Source organism: Hibiscus syriacus, unplaced genomic scaffold, assembly GCF_006381635.1.
Source record: "Hibiscus syriacus cultivar Baekdansim isolate YM2019G1 unplaced genomic scaffold, ASM638163v2 tig00018744_pilon, whole genome shotgun sequence".
NCBI classification, from domain to species: domain Eukaryota; kingdom Viridiplantae; phylum Streptophyta; class Magnoliopsida; order Malvales; family Malvaceae; genus Hibiscus; species Hibiscus syriacus.
Genome location: NW_024062447.1, coordinates 48,784 through 76,398, shown reverse-complemented (window position 1 = coordinate 76,398; position 27,615 = coordinate 48,784). Strand labels below are relative to the sequence as shown.

Sequence of the window (27,615 nt, the reverse complement as noted above, 5' to 3'; positions counted from 1 at the left end):
ATGTAGTTCTAGAATTGTTGATACTTTGCATCAAATAGCTGACATTTTTACAAAACCTTTAAACAAAGAAAGATTTTGGATACTTAGGAAGAATTAGGTTTAACTGACCTATCTTTACTTAGTGTTTAAAATAATTTTAGCACTTTTAATTAGCAAATGAAAAATGCTTATAAAAATAATATTTTTGAATGCATTCTATGCTAATAAGTTAGGGGAGTTTAAGATCTTTAGTGAAAATTAATGTTTAAATAAAATTTTAATGAAATTTTTGATTGATTGAACATTGTTAATTTTCGAAATATGAGTTGCCAATACCACTTGAGCTGATTAATTTAGCATTCTAAGTGTTTAAAACAGATTTTTGACATTTTTGTGCAAAGTGTATCGGGTATCGATACCCCCTTGTAATGTATCAAAAAAACTTGAATGTGTACCGATACATTCCCTGAATGTGTATCGATACCCCTAGAGCGGTATTGATACCCCTTGTCAGGTTTTGTCTTTAAATCCCTAATATCATCTTTTTCGCCCAAATCCCTTAAAAACACTCACCTGTCGTTTACCATTCTCTCAACCCTTACTCTCTATTTTCTCAAAACCTTCAATACAAGTTGAAATTCAACTAGTTTTCACTTCTAAACCTACTACAATCATCAAAATCGTGAAAAATCACACATTCCACTCAATCTTCAAATTTCATGGTAATTTTTCTAAAAACACTATTTTATTTATTTTTGAACATAGAACTAGTTTTAGTTAGTTCTAGTTCGAAATAGTTATCGGGCATTGCTTATATTATGATTTTAAACTAGAATCTACAACAAATTTCCTCAAAAATAAAAAAAAATTCAATTTTTTTTCGAAATAAAAAAATATTTTGTTTTTAAATTGTTGTTTTTGATTTAATTATGTTGTTTTTTTAATGAAAACTATACTTATAATGATTTTTCAAACTTAGTTTTTCAAATAGTTTTCAAAATTGCCTATTAGGATTAATTTTAGAGAACCTTGAATATTAAGGACTCATATTGAGTTTAGGGATTGATATTGTTGTAAACATGTGTTTTCAAATTGCAGGTATCCTTATTCCCATTCTGATTTAAACCATGTCTCATTCCAACGACCTAGGACTTCGTCTAGTCGACCAAATCAACCACCAAACCGACCTCCTATTCCACCTCCAAATCCTAACCCAATGAACCCGAGATGACAATAAAAAATTCTTGTTTTAACGAACCTGGTCGTCGGGAAAATCTCTACACTAGGTTTGTTGATCTATTCGAGTCCTATAACATCCGGGAAGAACGTATCCCTTCATTTCAAGTAATGATTGATATGAATTTTCAATATATTCCTACTCTTCAATCTTGGAAGTTTGATAAACTATTTCAGCTTAAACCTATCGTTTATCACCAACTCGTCCGTATTTTCAATTCCAATACGGGTTGTGTCCAAAACGAGTCTCAAAATGCCACTGTTAGTATTCGATCTTATCTCCTAGGCCAATACATTCATATTGACTCCGACTCAATCGTTAGGACTTTTGGTCTAGATAACGACGGTTTAGATAACGAAAGAGAAATTGTGGTTACTCCTTATAGAGCCAAGGCTAGTGTGACTACTTTGTCAGATCACCATGATCGTTTTCTTCACTTGATCATCTTTTGGTGGTTTGGACCATCCGAAGGTAGATACTCTACTATTAGAGCACTTGACCTTTGGTGGATACATTGTATCCAAAATAATAAAAAATAAACCTACCACAGATTATTTTTGTTGAACTAGTTGAAACCGTAAACAACGTTCCCTCTAAACACGTAGAAACCTTAGTTTATGGTTGTCTTCTTAGTAATTGTTTATCAAATCCAAGCTTAGAGTTCAGCTTGATGTAGTCATCCCTCTTAAAATTCAAATAAATCTCAAAACTTTTCTTAAATCGAGATGGAGTGGGGATAAAGATCAATGGGTTCGATCAACCCAGAAAACACCGGGCGCTAGTTCTTCATGAGCGACACCGGCATTGACTGCTGATGATCTAGAGCTTGAAGATATTATTTGGGATGTCGATGATCCCGTTAACCTAGCTTAGGATGAGCAGGTCCAACAAGAGAGTTATATGCCTCCATATTTTTTATCGTTCATGGAGACATTTGACATGAGGTTTGCATCCATAAAGTCCCACTTAACCGTTATGGGGGCTCAACAATTGGAGAACCAACGAGAGATACGAGCTAACAACGAAGTAATGAATCATCGACTCATTACTATGGAAGAAAGTCTCAATGCACTTACACTCGACATGGTTGCTATGCGAGCACATTTCCCTCCTCCTAACCCACAAATATATGATTTTGAATGATTTGGATGGATGTTTGAACTTGGATGTGTTTGGATTTATTTGTTTTTGGTTTTAATTATTATTGAATGAGTATTAGTTATTTTGAACTTAAATTAAATTTTCATGTTAGTATTTGCATCATTTTCATTTTAGACAAATCATGACCAATTACCATTACACATTTATGAATTTTGTTTATGGACTAACGACTAACAATTCTCTTGATTGTTATCTTAGCAGCTATAGCTATATCAATATATATCAATTGGCTATTTTCCTTAAAAGCTTGTTTCAAAATTTTTCATAGAGTCTTTTTGATTTAACAAAAAGAGGATAATAATATAGTAAGGAGGAGTAATTTTTCAAAATTAATATCAAAAACGATTTTCAAAAATAAAATTTTAAAATTACTAAAATGTTTTGTTATATCAAAAAGGGTGAGATTGTTGAAAATATTTTGATGTTTCGATATAACAAATAAAGTGTAAATGAATTTTAAGATTTTATATTCGATTTGAAAAATAATATTCTATTAAAATAATCGAATATCAAAAATATTACTCCAAGTTTTCAAATGTCAATTTTACTCCTTACTTAAGTGTAAAATTGTGTTTCAATCTTAAAATATTTTTGAAACAATTTTTACAAACTATTTCGAACCTTAATCGAGCCAAAAATTAATTTTAAATAGGGGTGTACCGATACACTCTTAGGATGTACCGATACCTCTAAATTTCGAATATAATAAGGGAACTGATACACAACCTAATGTATTGATACCCCTCATGTTAAATTTGGCTCCAAGAAATATCGAATGCAATTAGTGTACCGATACCCCTGGGAGGTACCGATACACTTGATCAAATAACAATCAAAATATTTGAATTTTACACTGGTGTACCGATACCCTTTGAAGGTGTACTGATACCCCTATTCTCCCAATATATTTTTAAATGGTATTCACACCATAACGGCTCTATTGACTTCACCAATGATCCCCAACGTTCATAATCAATCCAAGGTGTATTTAAACAAGTTCTGAAGTCATTGATGAAGAACAAGAAACAAGAATTAATAGAGAATCAAAGAGAAAGCCTTAAACATCAAGTTTGAGCAATTCAAGCCTATTTTCCATTCAATATTCATTTTTCTTTCAAGAACACTATTTGTGCTTAATTGTATTTATTCTTGAGTGTTCTTTCTTTGTTCTAGAATTGTGCAAACATCTTGCCTTGTGAGGTTTTTCTGTAAGTTTGCAAAATTTGTAAGTTTCTCTTTGGGAGAGATTGTTCTCAAGAATTTGGGATATAATTCTTGAGGGATTTGTAAGGTTACTCTTTGTCCTCAAAAGAAAGAGAAATTAGTGAATTTGTGGAACATCCTTAGTGTTGATAGCTAAGGTAGTAGACGTAGACTTTGGTTGAGAAAGTCGAACCAGTCTAAATCATTGTGCAAATATTTTTAATTTTCTGCAAAAGCTTCCACCGACGTTTTAATTGCCAATTCACCCCCTCTTGGTCGATTCATCCGATTGATTAACTCATCAAAATGTCAGTGCTATCACTTTTTGGAGTGGTACAGTTATCACGCCACCTGTTCCAGGGAATAAAGTAATCCAAAAAGAAAAGAAGGTTGTTGACTTAGGATCCCAAAAGAAGAAAGATGAATTAAAAACATATCCAACACCATATCTCTATGATGTACCACCATCTTTTCCATCAAGTTTAGTAAAAAGGGATAAACAAGTTGTGGAAAAGGAAATATTAGATGTATTTCAGAATGTGGAAATTAATATACCTTTCCTTGAGGTTATCCGAAAGGTTCCAAGTTATGCCCAATTTTTGAATGACCTTTGCACAACAAAGAGAAAACTTACCGGGAATGAGAACGTAAATCTGGGAGAACATGTCTCAGTTGTATTCCAATGAAAGTTGCCACCAAAACTGAAAGACTAAGGTATGTTCGCAATACCCTGTAAAAATTGGTAAAGTTGGGATAAAGCGAGCTATGTGTGAACTTGGCTCCTCTATTAATGTGATGCATCTCTCTATTTATAATACGATTACTAATGAGCCTTTGAAGGACACAAAAATATCAATTCAGTTTTCCGACAGATTTGTCATCTACCTAGAATAACTCTTGCAAAATGTTTTGGTGAATGTAAATGACTTGATATTTCCCGTTGATTTTTATGTAATTGACATGTAGAATGATCGCACCAGTACTTCTTCCGATATTCTATAGGGGTGACTCTTTCTAAGTACCACGCACACAAAAATTGATGTAATAAACGAGACTTTAACCTTGGAGTTTGATGTTGAGATTGTTAAATTTGATGTGTACAAGAAAATGAAACACTCAGACAAAGTGGCGAACATAAATTATGTTGATATTATTGATCCTTTGGCAAACAAGTTTTTAGAAACTAATGTATCTTTTAATCTATGCAGAGAGTTAGAAGACTACAATGAGGAAATCAAGGAGTTGGAAATTTTTGTTTTATTTTCATTCTGATTTACATTTGATTCTTTCTAAGTCTAAGGTTCTGCGTTCTGTTTTGTAGGCACCTAAGATAAAACTGAAACAAATGCCGAAACACTTAAAAAATGTCTTTTTAGGAGAAAATGCTACTTAACCGATTATTATTTCAGATAAGCTTTTTAGAATGTCAAATTCTATAAGGAGAAAATAAAAGAATTATATGATCGTAGAATTTCTCATAAGGAAGTTCTTAGTTGGAAAAAGCATATGAAGTATTTCTCTTAGAACATGTAGTTTAAACTAGGTCATTGAGCTAATGACGATAAACAAAAGAGTTTCGTAGGAGGCAACCCATTATTTTTAACTATGTTGCATTTTTATTTTATTATATTTTATTTTATTTCGATTAAGCAAATCTTATTTATTTTTTTATTTTTCAGGAACCAGATGTTTTCAATCAAGCTAAAATGAGGGAGATTTGAGAAACTTTCATTCGAACAATGTAAAATTCAGACCCTGGGAACAGTAGCAATCGCGCTGGGTATTGGAAAAATTTGTTCCAGTGTTGTGCGCACTGTCTCATTAAAAACGACACATGTTAGCATTCCCCTTTGCAGGCGACACATTTTAGCCAAACCCAAAATCACCTTTTACCGCCCATTACGAGACATGCTTCTCAAATACCTGACACCGCCCATTTCACCCAATTCCTATCTTCTATTCTTTCTATCGTGGGCCCCACCTTCTTAACCTTATTTTTTCTTTTAATTTTTAAACCCTATTTTTATTAAAACACCTACACCCAACCTTATCACTTACCTATTATTTTAATTTTTAAAACCCAACTAATTTTAATCAAAATTAAAATACCCCCTCACGTGCCCTTTTAAACACAAATCCAAACTCCCAACTCATTTATTTTCCCCAAACCATACCCGACTTCCACTTCCTCTACCCATAACCGGCCTTGCTATCACTTCCAATCGCGCCATTTGAACACTCTGTCGTGCTCTTACCTGGCTGCTCATCTCCACAATGGTTTGCACATGACATCAGCAGAACAATAAAGCACCACCACCACCAACCATTCTCGGTGGGTGTCGCTGGCTCAACGCACCAGTCTTTGTTGAGGTGCTCAGTGATTTCGAGTCACAACCACTGTAACATGCTCCTCGCCCAGCGTGAGGCCGAGCCTATGCACCCAACTATCCATCGCGCCATATCTTTCGGTGTTCATACCCACCGCCTCTCTCTGCCTCGGACCGAGCATTGTTTGTCGTCTATCTCTGTCGTGCTCTCCATCATCGTCCTTCCAGTCCATGCCAACCGTGGCCACTTATTTCTCTCGTCAACGATCGTCAGACTTTTCGTCGAGTTCAATGCATTCGACGGCCTCTGACCATACTCCCGAGGTAAATTCTGATCTTATTTGCATTCAACCATTACTAATGTACCATTCAGTTTATGGTTTTATAGAGGATTTTGATGTCAATTTTTCAGCTACCGCACCACCTGATGATGTTTCTAGTTCATGACATCAACTTGGGCAGCCCACTTCACTATCCCACTCCTATAGATCGAATGATTTTCCTTCTCCTGAGAGTTCATCACTTGTTCATGAGAATCCCGAACGTAACCGATGTGGTCGATCGTATGTTGTCCCTGATGAAGAAACTTTGTAAGGTTACTTACAATTCACCAATAAGGAGTTAATACATTTTGAGTCAATAAGGCATCCTCATTTTCATGTAGGTAAATATATTTCGACCCAAACCTTGGAAACTTTGCATTTACGTGAATATGTCTATGCTTACTTTGCTATCGTTGGTTGGACTTTATATAAAATGATTAATTGTGGCATATTTTATGAACTTGTCTTTGAATTTTATGGCACTTTTACTTTTACACAACATCGTCTTATTAATGTTACCTCTTCTGATGTTGTTACCTTTCAATTATACAAAAATCATTTTTCAATGTCTATTTTTTATTTTAATCTTGTTATGGGGTTCATGACGGATGCCACAAATCATGAGTATCTAATTACTCTACTTGAGATTCCACAGGACTTTGATGTCGATATGGATTATGAGGTACTCATCGGATTGGTTGATCATACGCTCAACGCTCGCTCAACTTGAGCTCACCATATATATGACCCAACCTTACGTTATATACACCGTTTCTCAGCATACAATTATTCAAGTCGAAATGACTCGTCTTCTTCCTTGAGCCGAGTTGAACTTTTCTTATTATGGTGTATGATAGCCGGCCAGCGGGTGAACTTAGGTTTTTGGTTTGCTCAGGCTTTTGAGATCGTTATTCGATCCAATCGCCCGCTTATCCTTGGCTCTTATATTACTCATTTGGCTTCTCGCATCGCTAATTTTGATGTTACCAAGTTTACTTATGATTTTTCTACAAATGCCTTGAATGAGCGATGTTTGGACTCGATGGGCTTACTTGCTGGAACCCCGAGTGCACCATACTTTTTCCCACGTGGTGTTCTTACTCCTTACAACGAGCAAGTTTTTGTTCATCGCAATACGTCACAACCGCCACCTACAACACCTCACCCGGACATGCAAACATAAATGGATGAAGTCTACAATCACCTCAATACCATTGAGACAAACATTGCTAAAATTCTTTCATATCTTCGTCCCAGCACCCGTGGCCGTGGTTGTGGCCATGGTCGACAATAAATACGGGAATCTCTCTATTCCTTATTTCGTAATTAAATTTTACGTTTTGGGAAAAAAAACGCTTTAAGTGAGAGGGAGTAGAGTCTAGGTTGTATTTTTCTTTGCTTATCTCTATGTTTTGATGCTAGTATGCGTTGGTAGGATTTGCGGAAAGTTCCATTGAATTTCTTTGTCTTGTCGAATATTTTTGTCATGTCATGCTTGTTTGGGAACACATATTTGTTTAGGTTAAGATATTCTTGATAGCGAATAGCATGAATTGTGATCAAGTTAGATTTCTTGTGATATTCCATGATTTTGTTGGTTTAAATGTGCTTAGCTCAATGCATGAAAACAAATTGGTGAGATTTGAGCCTTTACGAGTATATCATTTTGCTCTTAGTTTTTTGGATTAAGTGTGTCAAATTTAAAATTGATATTCTAGAACTTGTATTTTAAATAATATCGAGATTACATACGAACATGATGCTTAAAAATGATTTGGGCACTTTAGGATTAACCATTACGTTTCCCCCACTAAATGGTCTACCCATGCATTTTCCCTTAGTTAATCACTCTTGAGCCTATTCTCATTCTTTGATTTCACCACATTTATAAACCCAAGCCTTTTTATTTTATCCCTCTTTTCTACCCTATTTAGGACAAGTGAACAATTTATCCAGTGTATGATCATGCTCTATGAACAAAAGAATTTTTGTGGTGTTACAAAGGAAGCCATGTGTAAAAGAAAAAAATTCTTCTTTTCTTTAAAAAAATAACAGTTCAAAAAAGAAAAAACAGGGAAAAAGAAAAGAAAACAGAAAAAGACATGGGAAATAGTGGAAAAACAAAACAACAATAAAAGTGCAGAAAAGTTAAATCAATTCAAAAGGAAATGTGTTGTTTAATGGTTTGTGTCTTTTATCTTGTTGTACTTAGTTAATTGATGGAGTAGTACTTCTTATTTGTAGTTCATTTTCTTGAATTTTTAGCCATATATTCTGTCTTTTCCCCACCTTTACCTAAGCCCTGTTAAAACTAATAAAAGACCCTTTAATTTATGCATTTGAATTTTTAGCCATATATTTAGACAAATTCAATTGATGGATGTTACAACTGTATTTAACTTGTTCCAATTGGTGATGTTCAATTGATTGGTGTCTTGACTTGGATGATTATTGTGGTCTCTACCTTTCTTCCTCGAATGTGAGACTTGACAAAGAAAAGTAAATAGAATTATTGGCTGATTTGATTATATCATACTTGAGGACAAGCATGAGATAAGTGAGGGAGAATTTGATGAGTGTTCTAAATAGATAATATTTGCTTGTCTATTCTTCGATCTTATGGATTTATTGTTGCTGATTTGATTGTATTATGCTTATTTTCGTTAAGGATCTTATTTTTCAGAATTAGCAAAAAAAGGGCGCATTTTGGCTTTTTTTATTATTTGGTCACGACTAGAGACATGGGCACGACTCTGGGCATGACAAGGTCTGACTTGGCAGTTTCTAGAAGATCTAGTAGACAATAAATTTCTAGAAGATCTAGTCAGCACCTTCTGGAAGGTGGACAGACAGATATATCTTAAGAGATTTATTTTTAATTTTAAAGTTTGAATTTGAAAAAAACATTTGAAATTTTCTTTAGTATTATTTTTCTTTTAATTTCTATGTTTATATCTAGGATTTTAGAGGCTATAAATACCCTTTTGATGTAAACCTAAAGATACTTTCACTCTTCTTCTTATTTCTAGTTTTATAAAGTTCTTTCTTTTCTTTTCAAGCTTTCATTTTTTTTTTTTTAAGTTTTTTTCACATGCAAAGTATGACTTTTTTCATGCTTAGCTAATTTTCTTATAAGCTGAAAGGATAAGTGATGACTCAATTCAATATGTGAGAATTGAAAAGCTCTTAACATCTTCAGGATGTCACTCTCAGTTTTATGAAAGACTTAGATAGGTAATCGACCTATCCTTTTAAAATCAAAACACTTTCTTTCCAAAAAGTCGACGGATGTTGTTATGATTTAAAGTTGGGAGGAAAGATCGGCGAATAGCAAATCCGACTTCCTGTTAACACACTTAGTGGCAGTCCGTTAAGGGAAACTGAGATGGGGTTCGATTCTCAGAGAAACAACATAATCCGAGTCGGGTTTTTCCTAAACTAAAACTGTTTTTTGCACTAACGATGATTGTCGTGGTTGGTTCAATTAAAAGATGGATTTCTAAAGATTGGCTTTGGGAAATTCGGTTACCAAAGTGAAAAGCAAGTTACATGGATAATGCCTTTTAGAGTGTAACTTGCGTCAATCCCGAAGTGAAAATCCAATTTCGATGATCAGAAACGAATTGAGTCAAAGCGAGGCCTGAGACTGCTTTTTACTATAATTATTTTTTAAATCTTTGTTTACTTTCTTAATTTCCGTTTTAAATTATTTTTCCTTATTCAATCTTTTTCATCAAAACCCCCTTTTATTTACTACTTATCGTATGGTTTAAGCAATTCAAACAGAAATTTGGGAATTTTCTAAGTCCCTGATGATCGACCCTTAATTCTCTATACTACATGTTTCTTATATTCTATTGGGAAGAAGAAATTTATTTTGACATCAAAACGACGGTTGTCATTGTGTGTGTTAAATCCCATGCTGATAGCTTTCAAGTCCTCGCCTCTCGGCCACCCTAAGCCTCTTTTATTTTTACACATTTATAGTTATAAGGGTCTCAACTATATTAAGAATTGATTCAAAGTAGACTATATACACTGGCATTATGAGTATTTCCCAAGTAAATGAGTAGCTATATACGAATTTTCTTCTACTTATTTGTCTGCGCGGATACCAGAAATTACTTGTAATAATTTACCTCCACGAGAACGTGCAAAAGCATGTCATGTTCCTATGTTGATTGGAGGATGCAAAATACCGAAAGCTTCAACAACGTTGGTAATTCAGATAAATGCTAAGAACTACGTGGGCAGAATGTATGTGCATGTAAAAGCTACATTTGAGTTGACAGCATGCGAAATCAAGGTTCTCTAAGCATCAAAAGTCACAATAGATGACCATCAAATCAAAGGAACATTTCACGTAAACTGAAAGCAAAATTATTTGAGATTTCAGTTGTGGGGAGCTCCATAGATTCTAGCATTGGCACGTAAGTTGAAAATGAATAAGAAGGAAGAAATTCAAGGAAGCTCTCAACTGTTTTATCAGGAAAAAAAAAACAATCCCAGATTGGCGCTAGAAACACTGGTAGCCAAGTTTTAGAAAATGTCTCTTTCTATTTTTGATGAATCCCTCTACCACATATATCATTGTGACGTGATCTGCTTCTCTAAGCAGACCAAGCTGAGGTAAACTTGTTTGCTCGGCTTGTTTTTGGTGAAGGTCCTCTGGATTGAACCTTAAAACTATTTTCATTAATTACAAGACGATGGGTGTTCACAGAAATAATAGTTTTAGCTTACTAGGGTTTTTATTGTCCTTTGTTGCAATAATTCCAAGTCTGCAAGCTCGCATGGCAGAATATGACGATTACCGGAGGGAACGCGAGTTGAAAGCTAAAGAAAATCAGGAAAAGGCCTATAACCCCCGCCCAAAGGAAGTCACCAACCATTACAACGAGCATGCTGTCAGGTAAGGCTGATGTTTAATTAGTGTGTCTTTGTGTTTCGAAGTGTTAAACCCTGGCTTGTACTTCATGAAGGACCTTGATGGGGTTTAATAATAGCACAAGACAGGGTTTGAAGGGAAAGAAGAAGAGGGGCTCCTGTCGAGCAACCAACCCCTTCGACCAATGCTGGCGCTGCGATCCATACTGGGAAATAAATAGGAAGAGGTTGGCTGATTGTGCCCTTGGATTTGGCCGTGGTACTACAGGTAGAAAGGACGGAGAGTTTTACGTGGTCACTGATTCTTCAGATAATGTTCTTGATCCTACACCTGGAACTCTTCGTCATGCTGTGATCCAAAACAGGCCTCTTTGGATCATCTTCGCACGTCCCATGATCATCAAGCTGGAACAGGAGCTCGTTATTCAACTTATGACAAAACCATCGACGGTAGGGGAGCCAGGGTACATATTGCTTATGCTTCTGGTATTAGTGTCCATTTTGCAAGGAACATCATCATCCATAACCTACGTATCCATGACATTGTATCCGGCTACGGTGGCATGATCAGGGATGCTGAATCCCACTTTGGAGTAAGGAAAGCGAGCGATGGTGTCTCTATTTTCGGGGCAACCAACGTTTGGATTTACCACCTTTCGATGTATTGATGTTTCGATGGTCTCATTGATGTTATTCATCCACTGCCGTTACAATTTCCAACAGCCATTTTACTGACCACAATGATGTGATTACAACTTCATCTACTTGTTGTTTGGTAAAAGACTTGGAATACGAATTAATAGATCTTTTGGTGCATGTAGGTGATGTTGCTAGGAGGAAGTGACAAATATGTGGAAGATGAGAAGATGCAGGTCACTATTGCTTTGAACCACTTCGGTAAAGCATTGGTACAGAGGATGCCTAGATGCCGATTTGGTTTTGCCCATGGTATTAACAATCACTACACTCATTGGATGTCGGCCATAAGCGGCACCAGTCACCCTACCATTATCAGCCAGGGCAACCGATATAGAGCTTCATCGGAAGAGATAACAAAAGAGGTGACCTGGAGGAATTACGTACCACCGGAAGTGTGGAAGAGCTGAGATTGGGTATCAGAGTGTGATAAATTTGTGAATGGTGCCTTTTTCACCCCGTCTGGAAATACAAATGCCAGCAAGAAATTCGGAGCCGATAAGATGCTGCCTTATCAGCCTGGTCGTAAGGTGCCCAAACTCACTGCTTCTTCTGGTGCACTTAATTGCAAAAAAGGGAAGCCGTGCTAAACACTTTCACTTGTGTTTCTCTTTCTGCGAAAAACGTGAATGATTAATAGAAAATGCAATCCGTCTTCTTTCTTGTACTCTATCCTTCCAAGGAGATATAAATAGGATAACAAATAGAGCATTTCCTTATTGTAACGTTCCTATGTAAACTATAAGAATCACATTTATTCATTCACACAAGTGAAATGTTTCTTTGATTTGCTTGTCATCTTTTGTCACTTTTGATGCTTAGAGAACCTTGATTTCATATTCTGTCAACTCTAATGTACCTTTTCATGCACATACATTCTACTCTACGTAGTTCTTAGCATTTATCTGAATTACCAACGTTGTTGAAGTTTTTAGTATTTTGCATCCTCCAATCAACATAAGAACATGACATGCTTTGAAATTTGCATTTTCTCGTGGAGGTAAATTATTACAGGTAATTTCTGGTATCTGCGCAGACAAGTAGAAGAAAATTCGTATATAGTCACTCATTTACTTGGGAAATACTCATAATGCCAGCGTATATAGTTTATTCTGAATCAATTCTCAAGACTCGTATAACTACTATAAATTTGTAAAAATAAAACAAGTTTGGGGTGGCCAAGAGGCGAGGACTTGAAAGATGTTATCACGGGATTTAGGGCACCCAAACCAGACCTGCAACCCCCCTGCGTGTTCTGTGTTATAAGTTGAAGAGTAAATTAGTCTACCCTTAGACCCCAAGTTAATGATAATTACAGGATAACTAACTACTTTATTCTTTTATAGGTGGGGGTAGATGAAGTTGGCTTGCCCAGTCTAAATTCTGATGCTAGATTTGATTGTTCTCAGTGTGTGTGGCTTGAAGAAGACCATCTTTGATTTGAGAAGCAATGTCTGCTTACAGCACTTGGCCCGTGTGGGATGAAAACAGAGTTGAATTTTGATGATGTTCCAATCTCCTTCATTGTGTCACAAGAATCATGTCCATGACAGCCTCAGATGTTGTCCAGGTACATTTACAGAGAAATCCAACACTGTCCCTGAGTCTTTGTACAATAGCCTGCCGCTCTCTAGCTACACCAAGCCCAGCCAGATACATGGATTCTGCATCCCCTTCTGTTCAATCTTGTTTGATTGGTGTTGATTACAAGCATTTCTGTGATGAGTTTCATATGTACTGCTTCCATCGATAAATTGTTTGATTTTAGCACAAGAAAACAAGGTAAAGTCTCCACAAATACCTGCATTTATCTCGTTCATAGCGCTCTTTACATGCTCACCTGGTTCAGTATCCACAATAAGGGTCTGAACTATCTCAAACCCATTGTGTGACATGGCCTAAAGATCCGAAATAACACTAATAATTTAGTCTGCACAAATTGGGTTGGTCCTAAAACAACAAAGTAGATATGGCTGTACTTTTTCAAGCTAGGCCTTTTCCACAGCTTTCTTCTGCTCGAACCAAGAGTTTTAGGTGGTGGAAGTGGTGTTACTGGCCCCTTACCAAGAGTTTTTATTTCAGAGCTTCATGTGGATCAACTAAGCCCCAAAGCACAGGTATGTCTATTTCACTGTGCCTTGTTTAAAAAAGCTGAAATGTTGCCAAACTTGAAATGCTAAATGATCTGCATTCGACATACCAAAGCATTGATGTTAATGGCTCCTTACCGGGAGTATTTTTTTCAGAGCTTTGGTTGGTTGCTGAAGTTTATGTAACTCTTTTTCTTTCACTAAACTATTCAAAAGATGCAGATTATGGTGGTGGACTAAAGGGATAATATGTTCAGGGGATTTTTTTTTTTGACTAGAAATGCGTTTTTAAAGTGTGTTATAGTTGATTTTCAAGTTTGAGACCTAATGAGAGAGAGAGAGAGCCCTAATATCTAATAGTTGTGCCTTTCCCTCTCTCTCATGTAGAAAAATCTCCAAGTCTTTTGTCGATAAATCTGGCTAAAGATGCTATTATGAGGTGTTCTTAAAACGTGCACTTGATGCCACCTCTCTTTGTACTGCTAGGTTCTTATTTTGTATATTTTTTCATTGCCGACTCGGGAAATAATCAGAAAGTACACTGAAAAATACGGTTGTGGAAATAAATATGCTGCTCTTGCAAGTGCTCTGGTATCTTTAACATGGGAGAAGCCCTTGTATTCTGAATTTCAACAATTGGAAGGGTACTTTCTGATTGCATTTATTTCACTGAGCAAAGAATTTTGAAAAATTCACTACTTAAATCTCTTTTATGTGCAGGGAAAGTGAATACGCTGCATGGACCTTTGTCAATGGGTATGCACTCAATCATGTCACCATCTCCACGCATCGGCTGAAATCTAACTTGAAGAATATCAAAAGCCTCAATCAGTTCATTGAAAAGAATGGGTTCAAGTTGAATTATGAAGGCGGAGTTCTAAAAGGTTTGCTACTTTCTCAAACATATATTACTATGTTATTATGAACTACTTTTAGAATAGCATTTTGAAGGCACAAACTACTGTAACTTGTTGAGAGTGAGATTCTACTCATGATGGTTTTACGAGGCATGCTGGTCCTAGCAACTAGCTAGTTGCTAGTGACAGTTTCATTGTTGATAATTACATACTACCAGATTTCCTTATTACCGTCCAATGTGATAGAAATGGACTAGGGAAGGTGTGAAGTCGAATATTGATAAAACTCATAAAGCACCGTTCAAAGTATGAAATGTTAGCATTTTATGTCTAGTTTCAATTTTAGAGAAAAGCGTTTTGGCATTATGGCACTGGGAAGAAAGCTTAATGGATTGGTTTGCTTAAATGCAATATGCCGTTATCAGGGTGTTTTCTATTATCATGCCATTATCGGGGTGTTTTCTATTATCATGCCTGTAAAATTTCCATATCTTGGATTTATTCTTCCTTTAAGTGGCTGAGGTTAGTTGGGTTTCTTTTTTCTTATTGCAATAGCTATTAATCTTATTAGCAGCTTATAAGTGGGTTTATTCCTTCCTTCTTCCCTTTTTGCTGTTCTGATAATAACTTTATGGGGCATACTCATTTCTCTGTTAAGTTACACGCCATTGCTGTTATGATTGTATGATATATTGGTTTGCAAATGGAGTTAAGAATTGAATGTTTCCTCGGTTTCAGGCAGTCCGGATGGCCTTCTACTGCAAAGCTCAACCGTGGCAGATTCAATACCTTTCAGTTTCTCTGACGGTATTAATGAGTCCGTTCCCTGCTCATACATTGAGTTTGCTGAACGCCTTGTGTTGCCTCAATACAAAAATCAGCCCGAGAGTGAGGTATTTATATGTTTTCAGTTGTTTGTTAAGAAATTAATTTCTCTAAGGGACACAAAGTGCAGGCGACTGTACAAAAACAACGTAGAGTTGTGTTGTGGACATTAGCTCGCTATTTTTGGCCTTGAATGGTTTTAGTGGTCATAACCCTTTGTATGTTACAATAAACATAGCACGGGTACCGATTTCTTGTATTATGAACTGGATTACACAGATAAAAGAGTCCCACAGGCGAGATGGATTTGAGGTCGGGAATGCTGACAAGATATTTGAGAGCATATCCAAGGAGCAGCTGACAAGGAGAGCTTGAGCGTGGCAATTCAGGGGAAAGTGTAGCGGAAGGTTAATAAGTCAGACGGTCAAATTTCGTAATGTAAATCAACTAACGTTACTGTTGTTGAATGTAGAAAACAATAAATGAGGGGTTAAATATGAGTTGTAATTGGCTTGACCCACTCGCAGTTATCAAGAGCCTAGGCAGTACCAAATATATGGAAGACTTGATCTAAATATTCCATTGTAGTAACAGGCAACTCTACTCTTTCAACCAAGTAGATACTACAATGAAACAAACACTTGTTTACACCAATGCAAGGAGAAAACGGAAATCCTTCAATATTTGCCAAATAGATTAAAGCAACAGATGATTTAACATTGCATTTTGCTCCACAAGCTTTACTTGCCCCGAATGTCCTGCTGGGAGGCTAACATCCAAAACATGATATTAAAGCAAACATGCTACTCTGTTGTTTTCTCCATTGTCTAGGAAGAAATGCTTCGACAGAATACATCAATACTGAGGAAAAAAGAAACAAATTGATGAAAAGAGGTTGGGGAAAGATAATTTAACTAGTCAACACTATGATTTACCATTGGGTTTTGGGGATTGGTAGGGATACTGATGGTGATAGGGAGAGGCATGGGAACCATTTGGAATGGAAAGGCTTCTGTGCCCATTCCTTGAAAGTGATCCGGCTGGATTTCGTATACCATTTCTAGTAACGACTCGTTCCACTTGCATTGTCTGGAAATAATATGATGAGCTTGCCATGTCCTTGAGATTTGGTAGAGGCTTCAATGCTTCCACCACTTCACTCATTAGGGGTCTAGCTTTTAGATCACGGCTTAGACAGTGGGCAGCCAGCTGTGCAGCTTTCTGAGAACCTTTAATCGAGAAGTGGCCTTCAAGCCTAGGATCGATCAATCTATAGAATCTTCTTCTCTCACCTAGATGAGGTCGAGCCCATTCCACGAGATTATGCTCTCCATTAGGTCGGTTTTTGTCCATGGATCTTCTGCCAGTTAACATTTCAAGTAAAACCACACCAAAACTGTAGACGTCACTTCTTGAGGTAAGATGTCCTGAGAGAGAATTAATGTTCACTTGAATCAGACCCAAAGAGGAGAACCAAAATAAAGTGTTCCTTTCACCTCCGAATTAGGAGAGCAAGCTAGGATAAAATCTATGAACGAGAAATTTTGGAGTTCATTCACAAGAGTGATTGCAAAACCCACAATAAATAGTGAAAAAGTTTCCGGCACGACAGGTAATCCTGCGGTTTTTCATCTGAAAAACATCTTAAATAATAAACTGACATCATAAACCCAAGCTGCCTTCACTCCTGTTAAATGAATACTGGTTCAATGGGATGGAAATGTCAACAGGCCGTGATTCCATCTAAAGAGCTTGCAAAATAGTTTGGTGTTCATCAGCCAAAATGCAACATTGTAAGAAGTTTGTGTCTGACACGTGAAACCTCTAAATTTTTTACACTATTGCATTCGAAGATGCCACCTAAAATACTATGTGAGATATAAAGAACTCAATAACAATTAGAGATTAAAGAATCATGCCAAAGGAGGACGCAGAGCTAAACTACTGGCTCTAGAAGTGTGTCATGTCCTCATAGAAAAGCATTAAAACATGCTTCAAAGATTGGAACATTAATTTTTCATAACTAAAAGAAAGGGTAAATTTAAATATATCTGCCCCAAAGAAATATTTTATCATGGAATATACTTCCAATTTCCATTTTTAGACATATTTTGCCTTTAAAATCCTACTCATGAAGCAGACAAATAAAGTGGCAAACTTAAACAAGCATCTCCTTTCTTTTAAAGCTTACCAGTCATTACATATTCAGGGGCTGCATAGCCATATGTTCCCATCACACGGGTTGATACATGGGTTTTGTCTCCCTCAGGACCATCTTTAGCAAGCCCAAAATCAGAGAGCTTTGCATTATAGTGCTGCAATGCATATTATTTGGTGTAAATCATTGCATAAAAGGAATTATTGTTCTATTTTTTTCATTAATGGTAACTTTATTGAGGTAAAGTTTTTGGGACACATACTGCATCTAGTAGGATATTAGAGGTTTTGAAATCCCGATATATCACAGGTCTTTCTGCCTCTTCATGGAGAAATGCAAGACCTTTTGCAGCACCAAGTGCAATTTTCATCCTTATGGACCACGGAAGAGGCAAGGATCCTATATAAGCAACTATCTGAGTTACAATGTCAAATTGAAACATAAAACCCCCATCACAGCACATAGCTATAAGAAACATGTAGAATATCAAGAAAGAAGTAATTCAAGTCCAATATAAAAGGTCAGCATTTTCTAAAGTAGGCAGTTTTTTTTTTTTTGATAAGGAATTCAGGCCTCGTTAAAAACCCCCTTCATGATTAATGGAGCTTGTAGTGAAGTTCCTTAATCAGCGGAAGGAGGAAAAGAGCGCCTTAGGATTTTATTCAACAAAAGAAGTTACATAAGATACATCTAGAAAACCTCAAACAGAACCTTAGGAACAGAAAATAAACCTAAACAACCAGAAACAATAACAAGAATTCAGCCTATTCCTTCTTTAGCTAAGGCATCAACCTCTAGATTGGCTGTCCTATTAACCCATCTAATAACACCTTCAAATACATTAAGTCTATGAACAATGTCTTTAATAATATAAGCATAAACCTCAGGACATGATTCAACCTCCCGAACCCAATCCACTGCCACCTTGCTGTCACTTTCAATAATCAAACGCTCCTTGATCCGCTCTCGAAAGAAGTGTAGAAAAACAACCCCTTTTAATAGCTTTTAGCTCCATAAATGTCAGAGGCCCCAGACCAGCAGAATCCTTGAAAGAGCCTAAAATAAATCCTGAAGAATCCTTCAAAACTCCTCCTAACCCACTTTTCTTCCAATCTCTTGTAGTAGCAGCATCAACATTAAGTTTAACAAACCTCAATGGAGGAGGAGACCAAGGAAAAATAGAAACAATCTGATTTGAATGGAAAGAACAAGAGTCCCCTATAGAAGGATCTGAAATAAGAGAGTCCCTATGAATAGAAACCTCATTATTCTTAGCAAGGAACCAAGACGCAAGCCTACATCTTGCTAAAAAAAAGAATTCTGCCATATTGAGCTTCCCCCCTTCAAACACAATTAAATTCCTGATTTTCCAAGTAGTCCAAATAACGGCCCCTAGAATAAAAGACCATATTAGAGAATTAAACTTCAAAGCATCCCAAGCTAGAAGAAAACTTTTAGCATTGCCATGAAAGGCAGTCTTAATCTTCCAAAAATTCAAAAATCTGTTCCAAATAGCCCACACCACCGAACAAGAGAAAAACAAATGCGAGGGAGTCTCATCCTCCATCTTGCAAAGAGGACATAACACATTTTCGATTCCTTGAATACCTCTTTTAATAAGTTGTGTCTTAACAGCCAGTTTCCCTAGAATAACCTGCCACATAAAGGACTCCACCCTAGGAGGTAACTGACTCCTCCAAATGATCTTCTTCCAAAAAAAGACCTCCTCCGATCCCAAAGATTCTGATGAACAAAGATTAACACCTGATTTAACCGTGTACACTCCATCCCCATTACATTTCCAAATCATCCCATCAGAAGTTTCCCTAGAAAGGGAGAAGGTCGAAATAACAGTCATCAAATTCAACCACTGCTCTAATTCCCAGTCATTTAAGTTCCTTCGAAACTGCACATCCCAAATCCAACCTGTTGAACTATAATCCCCAAATTCAGATAACTTACCCATCTTGTTTGTTGACATAGCAAACAGTCTAGGAAAAATGATCAAAAGGAGATAATCCATTGCCCAAATGTCATGCCACCAGAATCGAATAAAAATGCCATCACCAACAAGGAAAGTATACACGCTTCTAAACTTTGAGCCTACATTGTCATCTTTGAAATGATTCAATACCACCGATCTCCAAATCCAAGAAACTTTCTGTGGTATCTTATTGTCAAACATTAACAAAGAAGAATCCAGCTTATATTTAGAACAAATAAATTCCCTCCAAACAGCCTCCCTTTCATTGGCAAACCTCTATGACCATTTCTCTAAAAGTGCTCTATTCATCAAATTAAGATTTAAAACACCTAGGCCCCTCTCAAACTTTGATTTGCACACATTATGCCAATTAACCCAATGAATCTTACTTTTTTCATTACCCCTCCCCATAAGAAATTTGACAGTATAGAGTTGAGGTTTTTGAGAACCGAAGAAGAAAGCTTAAACAATGATAGATAATATGTTGGAAGCGAACAGAGAACCGACCTAATCAAAACCAATCTGCCTGCTAATGAAAGAGAAGAAGCTTTCCACCCAGATAATTTGTTGTTGAAATTATTAACCACTGGATTCCAAAGGGCTGCAGAATTCCTAATAGCCCCCAAAGAAAGCCCTAAATAATCAGAAGGAAATCTGCCTACTGAACATCCGATTGTGTTTGCCCAAACCTGAACTTCTTCATTCACATTAACACCAAACAATTTGCTTTTCTTCAAGTTAAGCTGTAAACCCGAAATCACTTGAAACACTCTAAGCACCTTTTTCACATTAAGAATCTGTTTTTTCGAAGCCCCACAAAAGATAATGAGATCATCCGCAAATTGTAGATGAGATAAAGTAAAAGTCCCCTCTGCCCTACCCATAACCAAACCAGAAAACAACCCCTTTGAAACAGCCTTTCGAATCAATAAGTTGAGAAGTTCACCTATACAATTAAACAACAAAGGGGATAAGAAACATCCCTGTCTTAATCCCTTGGCCATTGGGAATTCTTCCGAAGGCACTCCATTAACTAAAACAGAAACAGAAGCTGTGGTAACACATTTTTTTATCCAACCTCTTCATTTTGAACCAAATCCCATTTTCTCCATAACTAGCAATAAAGTATCCCAATCAACCGAATCATATGCTTTCCTGAAATCAGCCTTGAAAATACATCCCTTAAGTCCATTTTTCCTCCAAAAATCAACACCTTCATTAGCAATTAGAGAACAATCCAAAATTTGTCGGCCTGGAATAAAAGCAAACTGTGAAGGACTAATAATATCAGAAATACAACTCTGTAACCTCCTCGAGAGACACTTAGAAATGATCTTATAGAATCCACCAACTAACCTAATAGGCCTATAATCATCAATGTCACCAATGTTTGAGCTTTTTGGAATGAGAGTAATAAATGTGTGGTTAATGCCATGTTCCCAATCTTTCCCCAAGTAGAAATTTTTAAAAAACTTCATAATATATCCCTTAAGGACATGCCAAATCTTTTGAAGAAGCCCAAATTTAAACCATCTGGACCCGGAGCTTTATTGCTATTACAAGAGTTTAAAGATTCCCAAACCTCATCCTCTGTGAATTCTTTCTCCAAACGCAAATTCTATTCAAATGAGATACTGGAAAAATTCAGCCCAATATCTTCCACTTCTAAGGTTGTCTGTTCATTAAAAGCCTTAAAAAAGTATTCTTTGACAGTGGCCTTAATAACATTTGGGTCATGAATAACATTTCCCTTAATATACAGAGCATTTAAAGCATTTCTCTTCCTCCTAACTGAAGCGCAAGTATGAAAGAATCTGGTATTTTTGTCTCCATCTTCAACCCACTTCGATCTTGATTTCTGGAACCAAATTTGCTCCTCTAACTTATACTGCCTCCACAATTTTGTCCTTAACACCTTCAACTCAGCTGCTTTCTCACCATTGGACCCATCTTGCCCCTGTTGAACAACCAATTCTAACTTCTGAATCTTCATTTCTATTTCTGAAATTAAAGCTATTGGAAATTTATCTCTTTTCCCTGCCCAATCTTTGATGGCAGATTTGGTTTTTTCAGAATACTAAAAATTCCAGCATTCCTCTGATTCTCCTTACATTCTTGAATTGAAGAGCTGACCAAATCTACGAATCCGACTTCATCCATCAAGTAATTGAACAGTTTAAAAGGCTTAATTCCCCAATTAAAACCTCCATTTTCAATTATAACTGCATTATGGTCTGACATTGACCTTGGCAGTAATAACTGAACTAAATCTGGAAAAACAGCCATGAATTGACCATCAACCAAAAATTTGTCTAGTCTTACATAAGTCGAAGAATCTTGATTGTTACACCAAGTAAACCTTCCACCATTTAAGGGCAAATCAATTAGACCAATATGTAGAAGAAATTTACTGAAGATCCTCATTGAATTCCTGTTTTCAGCTATACCAATCTTCTCTTCCTCGTGAAGGAAAACATTAAAATCCCCTCCTATACAAATAGGTTCATTGTGACCTCCTATGAACATACATAACTCTTCAAAAAAACTTTCTTTCTCCACCTCAGCCGAAGGGCCATGCACATTAATAAATCTACATCTGAAATTATTGGCACGAAACCTCCCTAATATAGCTATAAATCTTCTGCTTAAGTACTGATTTTCCAGCTCAAAATAGTTATCATCCCAGCAACTCAGAAGCCCCCTGATGAACCAATCGAAGGAGACTCAATAATCCCTTGTAAATAATTTAACCCATTTCTTCTAAGAAAAGATCTAGGAATCTTCTCCAATTTTGTTTCCTGCAGCCAAAGAAAATAAGGATAGTATTTAGAAACTAACCTCTGAACAACCCTATGCTTCTCTTTTCTACCCAAACCTCTAACATTCCATGTAACTATGGATAGCTTCAACTTCATCATAAATAAATCATCCATCTAAACCCCTATCGAGATCACCCTGATTGGCCAATCTCAAATCCTCCTCCAAACTAATAATCTTATTCAAAAAGGTTTGTTGACCTTGCTTAAAAGAAATCCCCAACAGCTTACTTATCTCCCAGGTAGCAAGTGCTTTCTCCAATAAATCTGAAAAGGCTGCAGAGGAAGATGTTGAAATACTCACTCTTTCTAGAGCTTCCCTTAACAAAAGTCTTCTAGCTCTTCTATTAGAAATTCCAGAATTAGAGCTTGGACTTCCTCCCACATAATGCTCTCCTTCTACCTCCCTTTGCATACTTCTAACACCCAAACTTCTTCCAGCAGAAGGATCGTTAAAGCCATGTAACTCTAAATCTGGTGACAAGCTACCCTGTTGAATTACAGTCGAATTAAAATAATTCCCATCCCTAATAGATACGGCATCGTTTGAATAATCTGAAGCATCACTATCTTGATCCAGAGTAACTCTGACCTTACCTCTCATCCCCCTTCTATAAACTCTATCGTGAAAAGTAATAGAAACCTCACCCCATGAGCACACACTGCCAGAACACCTTGGAGCAACCCTTAATCTCCTGTGATTGTCAAAACTTCTTGAGCGAGACAGCAAATGAACCGAATTTTTAGAACTGATGACCTTTTTTCCTTCTGTTATTTGTTTTCTGTTGCTGGCATTAAGTTCCAACTGATTAACATCCTCTACCACCTTATCTTCTTTGAACCAACCCTATGTTCATCAGTAGCTTTCCCCCTCTCTTGGAATTCAGAATATTTAGTATTGAAAACTTGTACCCCTTCACCACCTGTCGACCCTACTGTCTGCTCCAAATTCGTTTCAACCTCCATTTCACTTTGAATTATAACATTCTGCCCCCCTGTAGTATCTTTCAAACAACTTGCAACTCCCACTTCAGCAGCTTCCACTGGAATAGCAGAACTGTTATTGGGCTGAGGTATAAAACTTTCCCCCACAACCCACTTAGGATTATATTTTGGCCCGGTAGGAACTAATTTCTTAATTGGTGACAAAGCAACTCCGTTGTCAAAAGATTGTGCTTTATCATCCGTGCAAACTATTTTCCTCAATCCCAGACCCACGTGATTCCCACTCTGCTTTTCATTTTTTTCAAAAAAAATTGACAGCACACAATTAGATGTTTTTGAAGAAGAATTGATCGAGGGAACTTGTCCCCCACTAACTCCATTAACACCAATATTCTGTCCATTATTCAACCAAGATATGACTTTAAAACTGGACTCCTCTGATAAATCATGGTTGACAGCTGTTGCCAGAATAGGAACCCGGCTATCCTCCACCGACCGGGAAAAATACTGTTCTTTTTTTTTTTGAAAAATTCTCACCCATCTTCCAAGCCGGTTCTTCTGGTTTTTTCAAGATTGACCCCAACGATGTTTTAACTTTAAACGACCTGCCATAGGAACCTATTGTAACATCTTCAGGGACATCAAAAGGGCTTTCCACCCTTAGCAATACTTTTGCCAGCGAAAGATCAGAACTTCTCTTTGAATCCTCATCAAAATAAACGAAACTACCCCACTTCCTCGTAAGTTTCTTAATGAAATTCTCATTCCAACACAACAGAGGCATTCCAAGCATCTCTACTTGGCAAAGGGCCATCGAAACTCCATTATCATTCAGCATAGGAGCTAACCAATCGAAGCATAATAACAACTCATTTTTTTTATTCATCCATACATATGAGAACTCCTCCACCGTATTGAATGTAATAATGCAGGCATTCCATGTATAGCCCCATCTGGATATTTGAACTCCCACACCCTGTATCTCCAAAGCTTCCTTTAATGAATCTTGCTCGAAGGAGGACTTCAATATCCCTGTTAATGAATGCTTAACCCACTTGTAATTGTCCAACGGTATATACATCTCCCATACATTTCTCACACCTGTTGCATTCTACTTAAAACCCTCCAAGTTTTCCTTTGAAACAGATTCATTACTGATAATAAGATCAGTATTCACGACATCCTTAAACGATCTGCCATCTCTCAAGCTTCTCACCGAATCCGCATTCCTCCCTAGATGTGAAGATCCCTGAATCCTTGACTTGTTCTCCAATATCTTCTTCCCTTCGGCAGCTTCCCTCGTCTTTACTTTATGATACTTAGCAACTCCTACTAAGACTTTTCTCCCTTCAATCCACTTTCCATTAACATACTGGATAGCCTTCTGTCTACTCTCTTCACCAGCAAATTGAACAAAAGCAAAGGTTGAAGACTTGTAATTTGGTTTATCTAAGAAACGTGGGATGTAAATTCTCAAAATCTGACCATAAGGACGGAAATAATCTCTTAACACACTTCTAGTAACCCTCTTACTCAGATTATCAATGAACACAGTCCATTCCTCATCTGAAATGCTGTGAAACCCAACTTTACATAGTTTTTGAATGAACATTTATTATGCATCAAAGACGAATATTCTGAAGTACAAAATCATTCACAGACAAATTAGCTGATACATACTTCGGAAGAGGTGGTTCTCCAAGCTTCCACGAGGCATAAACTCATAAGCTAACAGTCTCTGATCATCTTCAATGCAATAACCAATAAGTTTAACCAGGTTGGGATGGATGAGATCACCAAGATAATTCACTTCAGCCTGCCAAATTGATGATCCAAGAATTAACAAAAGATCAAGTACTTAGAAGAAACAGAAAGAAAACTTGAGCCACTGATATGAATGTGTAATGGAGAAACAGCTGAGGAAATGTGCAAACCATCCATTCTTTATGACCCTGGAGGCCATCATGGTTGAGTGTTTTAACAGCAACAGTAAGCCCAGTGCCTGGTTTTACTGGAGCAGTTCCATTTTCTTCGATCCATCCCTTGAAAACACAACCAAAACCACCTTCACCAAGAAGACTCTCAGGTCTGAAGTTCCTTGTTGCCAACTTTAGATCATTAAATGTAAACTTCCGTAACCGAGATGCAACTTTAATCTCATCTTCTAGTTTGGAAGTAGATGAACTACTTTCTGCATTGCTAGTGGTTGTAGATGAGACAACTGGAGCTGTTGGTTGATCTTTACTGGTATCGTAGGCAGATTTGCTATCTGTTCATCACATAACAGATTTAACATGTTACAAGATAAAAGTTATATAATTTCCCTACAGGAAAAACATGAAGTATGGAAGAGATTAGGGTTTGCATTGTGGGAACTAAGTTGCCACAACGCAGTTTGTATGCTGATAATATAAACCCTTTCTGATATATATGATTGTAAAGCATCTTTGAAATTCAACATGTATCTGACACTAGCTCTTTCTCATCAATGCCATATATCATTTATAACCTTCTCAAAAACTTAAAATGAAACAACTACCACACCAGATTTTCTTCATATAAGCACTTATTTGGCGCTACATCATGCATGAAGTTCAGCAAACCACCAAGTTTACAATGGGATTCTTCAGTTATCACATTAAATCTCTATGTCCAGATTTCAATATCGCTCATGTGTACAAAGGTTCAAAACGATCCAGGATAGTAATTTCCACATTTTATAATATTTAAGAAGCTCGAGGTTCGGGCTAAACTCTCATTATATTAAATAAAATTCGGAAATCCAATTTATTATTTTCTAAAGATAGTTAACTAGTTCAACTCTACTAATTGACAGCAATCATAACTAGAAAAAAAAAACACTGCTTGAGTTGTTAGACCTTAAGCTGGATGCACCATTTTACATGGTGCACCAAGCTAAATTAGCTTCCCTGTTATCATCTCCAAGCTACTTACAAACTAGCATCACAGCATTCAAATCAATAAATGATCATGACAATGAACATATCACTTCATCCAGCAGAATATTACTCAGAGAGAAAAAAGGTAACCCAGAAAAGAAAAGAGCTAGCTGCACAATTTAATAGCAGAGCATATCAGCAAGAAAACGAAAAATCACCATAGTTGGTCCTGGTGCCACTAACAGAAGTATCAACTTTGAATCTTGAAGAAATGCAGCTTCCAATAAATCTGAACTTAACCCAACACCCTTTTTCTTCTACGGCAGCTTGATCATCAAGATCTTCTTTTTCACTGTATTTCTTCTTCTTCCTTCCCTTTGATTTGCACGTATCCCAATACTTCACGTTTCCTTCCTCAAAACCCAATCCCATCTTCCCTCTTCTTCTAACCCTAACGATTTGTCATACCATAATAAAGAAAACCCATCAAATCTGAAGGAACCCAAATTTAACAATGTCAAAGATTAATACCCAAAAGCCCCAACTTTAAAAAAGCTAAAACAAGAGAAACCAGACCAAAATCTTAAGCAGGAAAAATTGGAATGTTTATGGAATCTGGAAATGCTGAAGTTTGTTACTTTGGTTTTCCATTTTTGCTTCTTTATTTTAGGAGAATAAATTAATAACTCTCACTTCAATATCCTTCTTGTAGTTAGTTCCCTTCCTATAGGGATGATAATATGAGTAGTTTGAATTTAATTTTATCAAAGTTTGATAAAAATTTAACTCGGGGTGATTTTATTTGAATTTGAGATCGATTTGAGACATTAACGAATTGATTCGAGAAAAAAATTTAACTCGATTCTATAAGTTCACAAATAACTCATTAATTTTTTTATATAATTTTTTAGTAGTTATCTTAAAAAATTATTTTATTTAAAAAATATTAATTTACTAATAGATAATAGAAAAGATGATGAATTATTAATCTATTAATTTTTTAATATATTAATTAGTATTTTACTGTACTAAAAAATCAAACCATATTTATTATTTAAATGTATTTATGGATTATTACTTTGAAATTTAGATTTGAAATTGTTTCATACATTCTTTTGATAACATTTTTGGTTAAATTTATTAAATTATTTTTATATTAAGCTATGGGTAGTATTAATAGATTTTACCTATAATTAAGAAAATAAAGTAAAAATTTCGGTGAGCTTA

The 27,615-nt window shown here is 36.3% G+C and overlaps 2 protein-coding genes and 1 pseudogene across 3 annotated transcripts; 2 read left to right on the top strand and 1 right to left on the bottom strand.

Moving 5' to 3' along the window:
* Window positions 1–10,937: 10,937 nt before the first annotated feature.
* LOC120209356 lies at window positions 10,938–12,428 on the top strand (annotated as a pseudogene).
* A 925-nt stretch (window positions 12,429–13,353) lies between these two features.
* LOC120209351 lies at window positions 13,354–16,099 on the top strand. The gene is made up of 6 exons (XM_039208389.1): window positions 13,354–13,547; window positions 13,819–13,930; window positions 14,390–14,547; window positions 14,624–14,787; window positions 15,499–15,653; window positions 15,865–16,099. The coding sequence occupies exons 1-6, from the start codon at window positions 13,354–13,356 to the stop codon at window positions 15,958–15,960; spliced, it is 879 nt and encodes a 292-aa protein (XP_039064320.1). The 3' UTR covers window positions 15,961–16,099.
* Window positions 16,100–16,243: 144 nt separating this feature from the next.
* Window positions 16,244–26,948, bottom strand: LOC120209354 (probable serine/threonine-protein kinase PIX7). Of its 2 annotated transcripts, XR_005524392.1 has the most exons (7): window positions 26,607–26,948; window positions 25,423–25,757; window positions 25,169–25,304; window positions 18,006–18,142; window positions 17,777–17,900; window positions 16,403–17,012; window positions 16,244–16,313 (listed from the first exon to the last, which is right to left on the bottom strand). XR_005524392.1 is itself a non-coding variant. In XM_039208391.1 (6 exons), the coding sequence occupies exons 1-6, from the start codon at window positions 26,818–26,820 to the stop codon at window positions 16,510–16,512; spliced, it is 1,449 nt and encodes a 482-aa protein (XP_039064322.1). In that variant the 5' UTR covers window positions 26,821–26,948; the 3' UTR covers window positions 16,255–16,509. The 2 variants fall into 2 exon arrangements, 1 of the variants encoding a protein (XP_039064322.1); XM_039208391.1 differs by having other exon boundaries at window positions 16,255–17,012.
* Between the last annotated feature and the right edge of the window lie 667 nt (window positions 26,949–27,615).

What these genes read in the sequence shown, in the direction of transcription:
- LOC120209351 (XM_039208389.1), top strand. Translation starts at nt 13,354, where the DNA reads ATGTCCATGACAGCCTCAGATGTTGTCCAGGTACATTTACAGAGAAAT. An exon ending in AACTAAGCCCCAAAGCACAG is followed by an intron (nt 13,931 to 14,389) that starts GTATGTCTATTT and finishes TTGTACTGCTAG; the next exon opens with GTTCTTATTTTGTATATTTT. An exon ending in AAAATCAGCCCGAGAGTGAG is followed by an intron (nt 15,654 to 15,864) that starts GTATTTATATGT and finishes TGGATTACACAG; the next exon opens with ATAAAAGAGTCCCACAGGCG.
- LOC120209354 (XM_039208391.1), bottom strand. Translation starts at nt 26,820, where the DNA reads ATGGGATTGGGTTTTGAGGAAGGAAACGTGAAGTATTGGGATACGTGC. An exon ending in GGAGAACCACCTCTTCCGAA is followed by an intron (nt 18,143 to 25,168) that starts GTATGTATCAGC and finishes TTGCTTATATAG; the next exon opens with GATCCTTGCCTCTTCCGTGG. An exon ending in CCCTGAATATGTAATGACTG is followed by an intron (nt 17,013 to 17,776) that starts GTAAGCTTTAAA and finishes ATTCTCTCTCAG; the next exon opens with GACATCTTACCTCAAGAAGT.